Source organism: Zingiber officinale, chromosome 9B (genome assembly GCF_018446385.1).
Source record: "Zingiber officinale cultivar Zhangliang chromosome 9B, Zo_v1.1, whole genome shotgun sequence".
NCBI lineage: Eukaryota > Viridiplantae > Streptophyta > Magnoliopsida > Zingiberales > Zingiberaceae > Zingiber > Zingiber officinale.
In genome coordinates this window covers 120,411,681-120,423,966 of record NC_056003.1, presented here as the reverse complement: position 1 = coordinate 120,423,966, position 12,286 = coordinate 120,411,681, and the positions used below count along the sequence as shown (strand labels likewise).

At 36.3% G+C, this 12,286-nt stretch overlaps 1 protein-coding gene across 1 annotated transcript; it reads left to right on the top strand.

The window, feature by feature from the left end:
* Positions 1-3,022: 3,022 nt before the first annotated feature.
* Positions 3,023-3,939, top strand: LOC122024249 (nuclear transcription factor Y subunit B-1-like). Its single transcript, XM_042582826.1, has one exon. The coding sequence runs from the start codon at positions 3,176-3,178 to the stop codon at positions 3,623-3,625; it is 450 nt and encodes a 149-aa protein (XP_042438760.1). The 5' UTR covers positions 3,023-3,175; the 3' UTR covers positions 3,626-3,939.
* The last annotated feature ends 8,347 nt before the right edge of the window (positions 3,940-12,286 follow it).

The window sequence follows — 12,286 nt, the reverse complement described above, 5'->3', positions numbered from 1 at the left end:
AAGGGAATTCTAAAAGAAAAAGAAAAAATTATTAACATACTCATAATACTAAAATTCCTGAATGGATTCACAATTTAAAAAAAAATACAAAAATAAAAATTACTAAAAATATCCTAAATATAAAAAAGATCTAAAATTATAAAAAAGATAAAAAAAACATACCAATAATAATAATTAAAGTCTTCCAATCCTCCTACATCAGCCACCACATAACCCTATGCGGTGTTGCCTTGTGTGGTTGTACAATGTCACCAGCAAGCCAGGGTGGCCGCCCTTAAGCCAAGGTGGCCACCTGCGGCCATGCCACAACGACAACCCGTGGTTCACGAAGCGGCTGCCCATGGCTAGCGAGAGGTTGCTGCCCTGTGCCGACTGTGGGTGGCTATGTGTAGGGACAATCGAGGGTGGAGCTACGATAGAGTAATAGGAAGACTTTCAGTGCAATTTAAGTGGACAAAAAAAAAAATCAAGCAGTGGCGGATCCAGCAATTCAAGCATGGAAGAGCGATTTTTACGCGGAACAAGGGGTAGCATCTTCTATCTCCACCGGTAAAATCCCATAATACTAGGGGCTCCACTGCCTCGCTGAATCCGCCCCTGAACTCAAGGTGATACACTAATGAATTCATAAATTTATCCGTCCATTATATAAAGATAAATATAAGTAAACAATGAAAATAAATAGAAATAAATTGTCTTGAAATTACAAATATACCCTTTCTCAATCTTTCGACTTAAGTTAGACAAACACTTAATTAATAGAAATAAATTGCATAAAATAAAATGAGACTTTCATATTTACTTGGTTTCCAATAAGGGAGGTTGTTATTGCAAGACAAGTGAAGGTACTATTGAAATTCCTTCAATCAAAATCGGAGGTGGAGAAGCCCCATATAAGAATTAACAGCTCAGAAAATGAAAACAAAATTTAGAAGTTCGTATACAAATGTTGTACTAATGAAGATTACCAGAGATTTATTTATAGTCTGCTGGTAAAAAATGTCTATTGGCGGACATGGCATCTCCGGGCACTTGGAGTGGGTTCGGATGCCCCCAACGGTGCATTTTATCTGCTTGCAATGACTCTTCAACGGCGCGACGATAAATCTTTATCGATACTCAGGCGCTTGGATCAGTCCAGACGCCTGGATTGTTGCTAACGTGGACCCAAACTTTATCTACAACAACATCTTGACGATAAAGTGCATGTTCGATACCAGGCTGGTCCGGGCACGCCCGGACTTGGTCTAGGCGCCTGTACAAAGTTAACACAGAGTTGACTTTATCCGACTACTGCTCCAATTGATTGGATAATTTTTTCGTCATCCAGAGTTGAGCTCACCCGAAACCAACTTCGACCTTCTTTTCTTGCAGTCTTCCGCTCTAACTTATCATCATCTAGACCGCATCTAGTTCCATGCCGACAGATCTCTGCCACATCTGGCTGTGTGTCGTCGGATCCGACTCCTTTGGCTCACATTCATCTATACTTCTTGGTCATGACAACTTGATCAGCGTCACGACTAGCTCACCGATCGACCAGATCCGTCAGAGGGCGTCCCTTGGGTCCGGGTATGTCATCGTACTCATTCTCTATTCATTTCATCACTATACTATTAGCATGCTCCTTATATATTCATGGGATCTGCCTCAAGCATTGGGGTGATAGAGATCGGGGCAACCCGATCGCTGTCTGCAGGTAGTGTTAACCAGAAAGTTTTTGACGATTTAGTCAACATAGAAGACAACTCATCATACTCTCCCCTTCAAGATATGATGACTTAATCAACATTCTAATAATATCACACTGATAATTCTATCTTCTCAGTTTTAAGAGACGGGATCAGTAATCCATCCTTCTATATGAAATAGGAAAAAAAATCCGTATGATTTTTTTATCTATATAATCTATCCTTCTAAGTGGTGGCAAAAGGCAAATACGGTCGCCCCCAGCACCTCCGCCAACCCGTCTCAGGGCCAACACGGAGGAGGTAAATCACAGATAACTACTGACCTTTGGAATAGTGACTAGCACACATATCTTCCGAAAATAGAGCCCATCACGAAAAAATTAAGGTAGGGTAAACTTTTTAACGTGACTGAGCTCACCGCTTTATGACCTCATACGCCAAAAACCCTCGAAGGGATTTTTTGGAGAGTCTCAGTACCACGTATCCGACGGATAAAGAGTTGATAACAGGACTCGAACTCGGTACCTCAGTCAATATTACCCCAAATTGAGGGCTTTTTTAATTGATAAGAGCCTGCGCAGATGGGGGCTCGAACCTGACACCTCAGTCAATGAGTAACAACGTCATAACCAGAGCACCACTCAATCAACATTCTAATAATATCACACTAACAATTCTATCTTCTCAGCTTTAAGACATGGGATTAGTAATCCATCCTCCTATATGAAATATAAAAAAAAAATATTAGTATGATTTTTTATATATATAATCTACCCTTCTAAGTGAATATGTCATGAGTGATGCTGCCAAGCTCCCTCATTAATTTATTCATCTATGAGTGGAAAGAGGGTTGAAACTTTCAAAAACCCTCCCCCTCTCTCTCTCCCACACCAACGACCCAGAGTTTGGATAAGTGACTGGATTTGGAGGCCGCACATGCACACGTGATAGATCTGCCTAGTACAATTATGAAAGCTTTGGCAGAAGAAGGGGGACCAATCCACAATGCTATTGCTATTGCTATTGTTATTGTGATTGCTATTGCTATTGTTACGTGGGGTCCAATCATTGGCTGGCTCCTCATCCACCATTTCCTCCCTGCACCCAATAATTGTTCACCTCCCTCTGCGTCCTTTGAATTGTCTTCTCCTCTCCTCTCCTCTCCTCTCCTGTTGACCAGAATCTCTCCTTTAACCCATCACTACCTACCAAGTACCTCCACAAGTTATAACAAGAGAATCTTCCAAACCCTAACCATGGTTAATTTATATCTCCTTCTTCAACTCCTGTTACTTCCACCATCACATGGTTATGGTTATGGTTATGATTATGGTTAAAGTAGGTATTATTAGTTAACAAGGGTATACATATACACGTATGTATGTGAGTGAGCGAGCGAGCATGTATGAGTTCGTCTCCTTCCTGATGGGCAGGTTTGAGTTTGACTACTGTGACTGCTGATACCATAGAGGGAGGGAGGCAGCATGGAGTCTCCTGATGAGAAACAACACGAAGACTGCGGCGGCGGCGGCAGCGGCAGCGGCATCAAGGAGCAGGACAGGCTTCTCCCGATCGCCAACGTGGGGCGGATCATGAAGCAGATTCTGCCCCCAAATGGTAAGATCTCCAAGGAGGCCAAGGAGACGATGCAGGAGTGCGTGTCGGAGTTCATCAGCTTCGTCACCGGGGAGGCCTCCGAAAAGTGCCACAAGGAGAAGAGAAAGACCGTCAATGGCGACGACATCTGCTGGGCGCTCAACGCCCTCGGATTCGACGACTACGTCGAGCCCATGAGAAGGTACCTGCAAAAGTACCGAGAGATGGAGGGCGATCGAGTCGCCTCCTCCTCCTCCTCCTCCGCCGCCGCCAGAGATCAAACTGGCGCCGCCGGTGCTGCTCCCTTCGCGTTTCATCCCATGGATAGAAATAATTAATTCCAGCAGCTAGCGATCCCTCTGCCTGCCTGCCTCAACTGCTTTAATTAATTTTCCAGCTAATTTTAATTAAGGTACTCCTTCTTCTTCTTCTTCTTCTTCTTCGATCCGATTCGAGTTGATTGTCGACCACAAAATTGGTGCTTGATTATATTGTTTGATCTTGTGTGACTGACTTATTTGCTTTCTATGAGTTAACGATGCATGTCTGACAAAGGAATTCCATTTATGCCCAGTTTTTCTTACAATATGAAGCTAGTTCAAGACAATACATGATACAAATTTAATTTTCATCTGTTTTTGATGTCATAAAGGGTAGTAAATATTTTAATTTTTTCATATTTTATAGATGACCAATATAATATATTAGATCTGTGGATGGTATATACCATGGAAGAATTCATGTTTGATATATATATATATGTCCTAACAAAATGCATATTTTCCTTGATCATGGCAGCCACAGCAATGATTTTTTTTTTCTTTGTTCTTTCATTTTCCTTTTATCTTCTGACTAACAATAGTAATTAAGAAAGGCACAGATCAGAGATTGTGAAACATAAGTGGCGATATATAGTTTTATCTAATTTCTTCTTCATGGCAGGGATTCTTGAGCATGTTTTTAACAAAATAAAAGGAAAACTTGATGTCAACTAGTTCATGCTCCATGATGCTCTCTCTCCCTGTACATAGTACAACATATTCATCCTTGGTATTCTTGTACAAATTAACTTTAATCTCATGATGATTAAATGGTTAACTATTGAATATTAGTGTGATATCCTATAACAGCAATTCTTCAATTTTATTAGATTCATAAAGGTGCTTCTCCATAAGTAGCTAGATGCACTTTCTACACATAGCACTATATATTTATGCTTCAAATTTCTCAATGCTCACAACAAAAAACATCTCTCTCTCTATATATAATGATGCTGAGTATTAAGGGGGCGTTTGGTTAAATGATGGGAATGACTATAGGTATGAGTTTGATAGTAGGGTGGAATGAGAATAGGAATGGAAATGAAACCCATCAAGTTATATGAGTTTGGTTGATTCCCAGATAATCATTCCCAAAATGTGATTCACAAACTCACAATCCAAACGCTATCTTTTACTATCATTTCATTCCCTCATTCCTAAACCCATCAACCAAACACCCCCTTAGTCATGATGCTAAAATCATGATGACAATATTGCTTTATTTATTGCAAATCCTGATTATATATATAATGCTCCTTGTCTATCCATATATCTAATTGATTTATATATGACAGTACTCTTGTATGATAAGATTACATATTATATAATGTTCATAATTAAGGTGCTATATATTAGTGATGAAAAATTGTGATTGTATGAAAGGATCACTAATTATAAGTAATAAAGGAAATTTCATTCATACAATTATTATTAGTACTACTAAGAAAATTAAAATTCATTTAAACATATGTTTCTCTAGTACTCATGTCGACCAATGTAATATATATTAATCTATACTGCACATTGGGAGCTAGGGAAGATTAGGCTGTATACTTTAGCCATAGTCTCAATTCTATAGTACTTATTTCAAGAGATCAAGTGATATAATTATAACTGATTAAATTTTAAGGATTTGGAAGAATGAAATTGATCTGAAGAAGGTTAAGTCCTGAAAACAACAAGTATATGCATGTCACAGTTTGTCTGTCTTTTTATGCAATGATCTGAAAGAAACAACTCTTTATAACTTTTGTCGGCCAGTACATCTTTATACATAGAGTACACTAAACACTATGCTGTGGAGCACCAAAATATATCCGCACGTTTTTTACTCACAAACTAGCTACAGCACAGTGCCATTTTTTTTTGTGCAATTATTATTTTCGTTAATGAATTTTAATTCAGAGAATGCCACTGGGAATGAAGATATTTAATTTTGTTTGTTTGTTTGTTTGTTAGAATAAATGATCCTTTGTGCAGTTATTTATTTCAGTTGAATTAATTTTAAGATAAAGAATCCAGCTGGGAGTACAGTTGTATGCAATTTGAAGAGGAATAAAGTAGACTTTTTTATTCTTATTAAAGGACGCTCCTTTTCTAAAATTTATCAAAAAGGGATCCTCACTTTTTTTTCATACTCGAAATTCCCCTTGTATATTCTCCTTTTTTGAATGAACTGTAAATGTATATATAGAAAGTAGCAAGTGTACAAAAGGATCCTTAATTAGGTTGCTACTCATATAGGATAAAGTGTTAGATCTGAGTAGATGCCAAGGGATCTTTACACATGCACTGGATCTTTCTGAAAACCATCTTTATCTCAAAACTCACTCTCTCAAACATACTCATGTTCTTCGTCCGCCGTATAAGATGAATCATAGATGACATGCTCCAAATTAATAGCAGAGCCGGAAGACCCTCAACATCCTCGTGTGCGTGCTCATCTTAGATTGGATATCCGACCACCATCTGATCCTCGTCCATAGCTGGCTAACCGGCCAACATCTAAAGAACACATGCACCTGTGTCTTCTCCTCCAAGCCATAGAGGGTACATCTCATAGACATGACTTGGCTATAGGGGTGTCAAAAATGAACTCGACCCGACGATCCAACCCGAGTCGATCCGAAAAAAATCGGATTTGGGTTGGGCATTTTCGGGTTCGGGTTAGAGGGTTGGAGAGTAAAAAAATTTCGGGTTGGGTCGGGTTGACCTGGGTTGACTTAAATATAGGATTTTGTGGATTTTTTGGAGGTTAAATCAAATTTTATTTTAAAAATTTAGATGTTTTTATGTATATTAATATCATGTTTGTATGATAATGATGGAGTATTGAGATAAAAGTGAAGAATTATAGGGAAAATAGCCTAAAAAAATCGTTTTGAATCAGATTTTCGGGTTATATGGGTTAGGTTCCGGTTGATCGGGTTCGGGTTGAGGTGTTTTGGGTTGAACTTGGGTTTGGGTCGGGTTCGGGTTGGGTTAAAAAAAAAAAAACTCAACCGACCCGACCCACCTGAATTGACACCTCTACTTGGCTATAGGTATGGTTGCCACCCGAGCCAAATGCACAGGGGAGGCTGAGGGAGGTTTCAGCCTCCCCTAACCTAGTAGCTGCCTACAAAAACAAAAAAAATGCCAGCAACAACCCGCACCTAGCCTACAACAGCACGGCTCACATAGCTCATTCTCCGACAGTAACGTTGTCAAAGAAGAAGGTTGCGTTGCGGAATGCAAATCAATCCTTTTTTTTTTGCTTTAGTAAAACAGTGTTATTTTGATAAAAACAGTGTCATTTTACTTAAACAAAATTATATATATAAAAAGGAATCCTTTAGTGGAATGACGTTGTTCCAATAAAAGATTTTTTTTAAAAAAATAATCTATGTTTTTTTTTCATATATTTTTAGTATTTTTATGATTGTTGATGTAAAACTTTAATTATCAAATGTACTTATTTAGCAGCAAAAAAAATAAAAAATATCTAAGCAATTCAACCCTCCTTGAAAATTATCTTTGGAGTTGCTTTGTACAAAACAACAAAGGGTGGTGTTATTTTATGGAAAGCAGCTCTAAATAGTGTTATTTTATACCAAGCAACTCCAATATAGAAAGTAGATCCTTATTTTAGCATTAAATTATGGGTGAAGTCTGTTTTAAAAATTTTAAAAGAGAGATGCTCTTTGGATGCTATTTTAATTTTCTACCTTACTTAGTGGCATGACATTGTTTTTTCCTCTCTTTTTTTTTTTAAAAGAACACTTGTTAAGAGCCAAATAATCTATTACCATCATGATACATTGATACAAGCCTAACTCATGTTGAAGTTCAATATGACTCTTCAAATTTTAAATGATCATAACTTTTGACTCGACACTTAGAATCAAGCTTAATTTGTCACCACGTGTACAAAATTCCAAAACCTATGTTTGTTCGGGTGAAACTATAACCGCTAAATTTCAACCCCAAATTCCACCGTTTAAATCCTTTTCGGTGTCTTTTTAATATTTTTGATAATTTTTATTTTTTTAAATTATTTAGAGTAATTTTCGTATTCTTGATATTTATTAGAGAGGATTTGTGATCCGCGTCTTAATTTGAGTTAAGGTCATTCACCTAATTACTTTTCTTTATGGGTAAAGATCTATTCCCTTTCTTTACAAGATTGGAATTAAGATCTGTTAATTATTTATACTTTACTTTTCAGGTAAAAGACTTATTTTCTTTCTTTAAAAGATTAGAATTAAGATATCTTAATTGTATTTTTTTTCTTTATTTAGGTTTTAGGTTGTGGTCTATATAAGAGTCATGTTTAGGTGTTAAGGAATTACTCTCTATTCTAAATAACAAAGTTTCCTTTTTCTTATAAATTTGATGAGTTTTTTTTTAAATTTTTTTTTGAGTTCTCTCTTCTTATGTTTCTCCTCTAATCTCCCCTCTCGTTAGCCTGCAAAATAATTATTATCATACCCGGCATCATACATTCATGGTAGAATATATACTATTTGTGACACTTAATTACAATGATTTTGCTTCATGTAAAGCATCCATCACAAGAAATAAAGGCTAAAGGTTAGCTAATAATTATTTGCAATGTTGTGATAGAATATGATTTCTAAGTTTCAACATTTAGGCAAGTTGGTTATATTGCTATCACAATTGTGCATGGTTTATGGTTTAAGTAGTATAATTTTTGTATTTGCAATGATTTACGATAAGACCATGCATTGCCACAAATCCATCTTTAATAACGACTATGGGTTATTGTATCATTCTTTCTTCACCTAACAACTTTATCCTCACTCAACTCTACTCCATCTCCCTTCTCACGACCATACCTAAATTCGCTGCTAACTCAACTTCCATCATCCTCTCTACCCACTCAAAGCAATTGTCAGTGTGTGTACTTATGTGTCAAGATACTTCTTATGTATTTTATCGATAATTATTTCATAAAGACAAGTATCTATCGTTAATTATTTATTTTTCTATACATATATAATTAATAATAAAGTTTCATGAATTAATGAGTATATTAATCTTAAAATAGTCCTTGATCGAATAAATATCTAGAGGGAATATTGATATCTAGATCAATGCTCAGTATGACTAGGTCGAAATAGACCAAGGGATAGAAATCCAAGTTATACTTGGGGGTACCTTGAGTTCAGAAGTACACTAGACACGATCCACTTAAGAGAAGATCACATATTAAGTATCATTAGTCATTCCTCTTATGAACGAGTGTAACTGATCTTTTGACTTAAGACCATTTATTTTATACGTAGAGTTATGTACTTTAACACCGTTAAAAGTAGTCTTTAAGCAGATTATGATTAATATAGCAGTTGGGTGTATGATAAAGCATAAAGAGAATAGTATTGAGTTAATAAAGGATTCATCACTCTTTTGGATTAGGAGTTAACATCTTGCCACTTGATAGAGATATTAGTAACTTGAAATCCATGGGCATGGGAGGAATGATTTTATCATTCAAGAGAAGTCTATTATATCTTGAAAATCAAGCAAAATAATTAATTTGGTAATGATGCATAATGTACTGAATTAATTGAGATGAAGAGATTAAATTACACTGTAATCGATTAATGACGGTTTATAATTTAAGACTAATATTAATTTTATCATGCTGGGTGACTAAAAACTATTGTTAGATGGTTACCTTGTCTGTGTATGGATTTATACTACCTTCGTGTTAAAACCTAGAGTGTCGCACACATAGCACGTGGACATGAACATTATCTATAATTGATTATTTTAGTGGATACTAAAATTAATCAATAAGAATTAATTGGATTATTAATTAATTCTAAAATATCAAAAGTTAGAATAGATCAAGATCAAATATAGATTTATTTGATCCAAAGAGTAAAGAATTTGGATAGACACAATCATGGTGATTCTTGGAAAATTTGAAGAGTACATAACTTTTCATTTTCCTTGAAGAATTAATGGAGGTCATAATTCTACTTAAATAAAGAATTAATGGAGGTTATAATTCTTCATCTTCCTAATTAATGGAGATCATAATTCTATTTAAATGAAGAAATAATGGAGGCATTATCTCTTCAAGCAATAAATAGTCACCCTTGGAAAGGTTTGAAGGTAGAGCTCTTTTTTGTAAGACCGTTAGATTCGATAGAGGGGGGGGGGGTGAATATCAATTCGAAAATATCGAGTATAAGCGCAGCGGAAAAGTAAAATAGACACAATTGTTTTTACTTCGTTCGGAGCCTGTGACGACTCCTACTCGAAGGCCCGTGGTCCTTGACCACTTTCGTTGGGCAATCACTAGCAATTCGAATATAATTACAAAATGAATACAGGAAATGCTAATGAAACAAAGTAATACCGACAAGGAAATTAAGAAAAACAAAGAAGCACTTTGTCGGAGCTTTGTTAGCGTCGCAGGAACGTAGAGCAGCAGGACCAGCAGTCGAAAAGTTCTCAGTTGATGATTGATTCTGAAGCTCCTGCCTGGGGCTTCTTTTATATGCTGTCCCGGGCGCCTGGATCCCTTCCGGGGCTGAGACGTGGCAGGACAAACCATGATGCTCCACGTGGCGACGACTCGGCTGGATGAAATTTGCCTTCCGGGCGCCCGGACCCCTCTTCTCCAGAAAGTCCTTCTCCTGCAAGAAAAGGTTAGTCCGAGGCAAATGTACCCTGCAGCAAAGAATGTTAGCACAGTTTTATAGATGAGCAAAGTATGACTTAGATTCCGTCTTTCCGAGACCGGAATCTAGTCACGATCTCGACTTAGAAATTCGAAATGGATCTAAGCCGGATCGACGCCTAATGTTCCCTACCCGGGAACGCGTCCTTGCAGTCACTCCCCTCCAGTGACTTACCTCACTTACCTGCCAAACGTCCGGTCAGCCCGTCGACCCGTCTGGACTTCGTGCCAGCTATCCGGTCAGCCCGTCGACCTAGCTGGACTTCTCGCCAAGCGTCCGGTCAGCCCGTCGACCCGCTTGGACTTCTCGCCAGCTATCCGGTCAGCCCGTCGACCTAGCTGGACTTTTCCTGCACACTTGATAAAAGTGTCAGACAACAACAAACCTAACTTAACCTGATTTGTCATTCATCAAAACCTGAGTTAGACCGTTAGTGCTAACCGCACCAACAATCTCCCCCTTTTTGATGGAATGACAACCTGGTTAAGTTAGTGATAAAAAGTATGCAAAAATCAAGCATGATTTTTGAGGTTTTTAAGGTTTAAGTTAGTTTTTCAAGTTTGCATTAAGTTGCTCTAACTTAACCAACCTAACCCTCCCCCTTTGTCATACATCAAAAAACAAGGGTAAACAAACATAGTGAGAATTACTGAAAACAATAAGTCCTTGAAAAATAACTGAGTTTTTAAATCCAAGAAAAGATCAAATTGACTTGGGGGAGTATAAAGTTTGAAAACTTGTTTAAAGCATTAGCTTTTAGTTTTTAATGCTAAGTGTAGATAGGTTAATTTTCAAACATAAGTGTATAAGGTAAAAACTATTTTTTTTTTTCAAAACAAGTTTCAACTTTGAAATGCTACTTAAACATAAGTTTTCAAAACCAAAATCCCAAAGCTAAGTTTGAAAACTCTATTTTTCAAAACTAATTGAAATTTATTTTTCAACACTAAGTGTACAAGATTCAATTTTCAAAACAAGGAAAATAACTTTGAGAAGCTTAGTTTGTAAACTAAATTTTGTAAAATTTATCCTTCAAATTAAATTGTCAAAATTAAGTAAAATCAAATCTTTAAGTAGTAGACTCAGGACAATTTTCAAAGTAAAATTAAGTTTAAATCTTTGCTTTTAGTTTTCAAAGGAGTTTTGATAAACGTAAGAAAAAAATTTTTGGAATGTTTTTGTAAAGTTTGCTTTTCAAAATCAAATTTTTCAAAGTTTAAAAGTATTAGATTCAAAACCATGGTTTAAGATACTTGAAAAGTTCAGTTTTCAAAGAATAGGTAAAAAGGATAAAAAGTTTGTGAGTTTAAAAATTTCACAATTTTAAACAAATTATTTTTAAACTTTGATTTTCAAATTTAAGTTTAAAATTTAATTTGGAAAACTAAAGTAGTTTTATTTCTCCCCCTGAATTTGATATTTAACTTTAACCAGCTGTCTAACCAATTAGGTACTAACTAACTATTAGAAAATAGTAGCTTTCACTTGGTTAGTCAGATTAAGTTAATTATAATCAGTCAGTGTTTGACTCGACTGATGAACTTTAATCTGATTAATATTTGAGTTGTATTTAACGTCCAGACTTATACTGATGCACTGAAATAAGCATCTTAAGTCCAGACAGATGGCCTATGCATCTCACCCCTTTCTATGTTTATCAACCACAAGCAAGGTAAACCTAAGGTGTTGGTGAGATGCTCAAGAACTAAACCTATGGGTACATGCTTTCTAAGGATGTAAGACTAGTCTAAGGCCAAAACTGTTTTTGAAAGTTTAAAAATGGAAATTTTGAAAACAAACAAGTTTAGCCTACAAGTTGATAAAATCAGTTTTGAAAGTATTTATGAAGGATCCTAGTCTATTGAGCAAGAACATATTCAATGTAAGTTTGAAATGTCACTAGATAAATTCAAAAATATTTTACAAATAGTGTAGCTACAGAAGTAGGTCATCACTAAAGCTACTGAGATGCTGAAGAGGGTGG

Coding starts and splice junctions, on each gene's coding strand:
- LOC122024249 (XM_042582826.1), top strand. CDS start 3,176: ATGGAGTCTCCTGATGAGAAACAACACGAAGACTGCGGCGGCGGCGGC.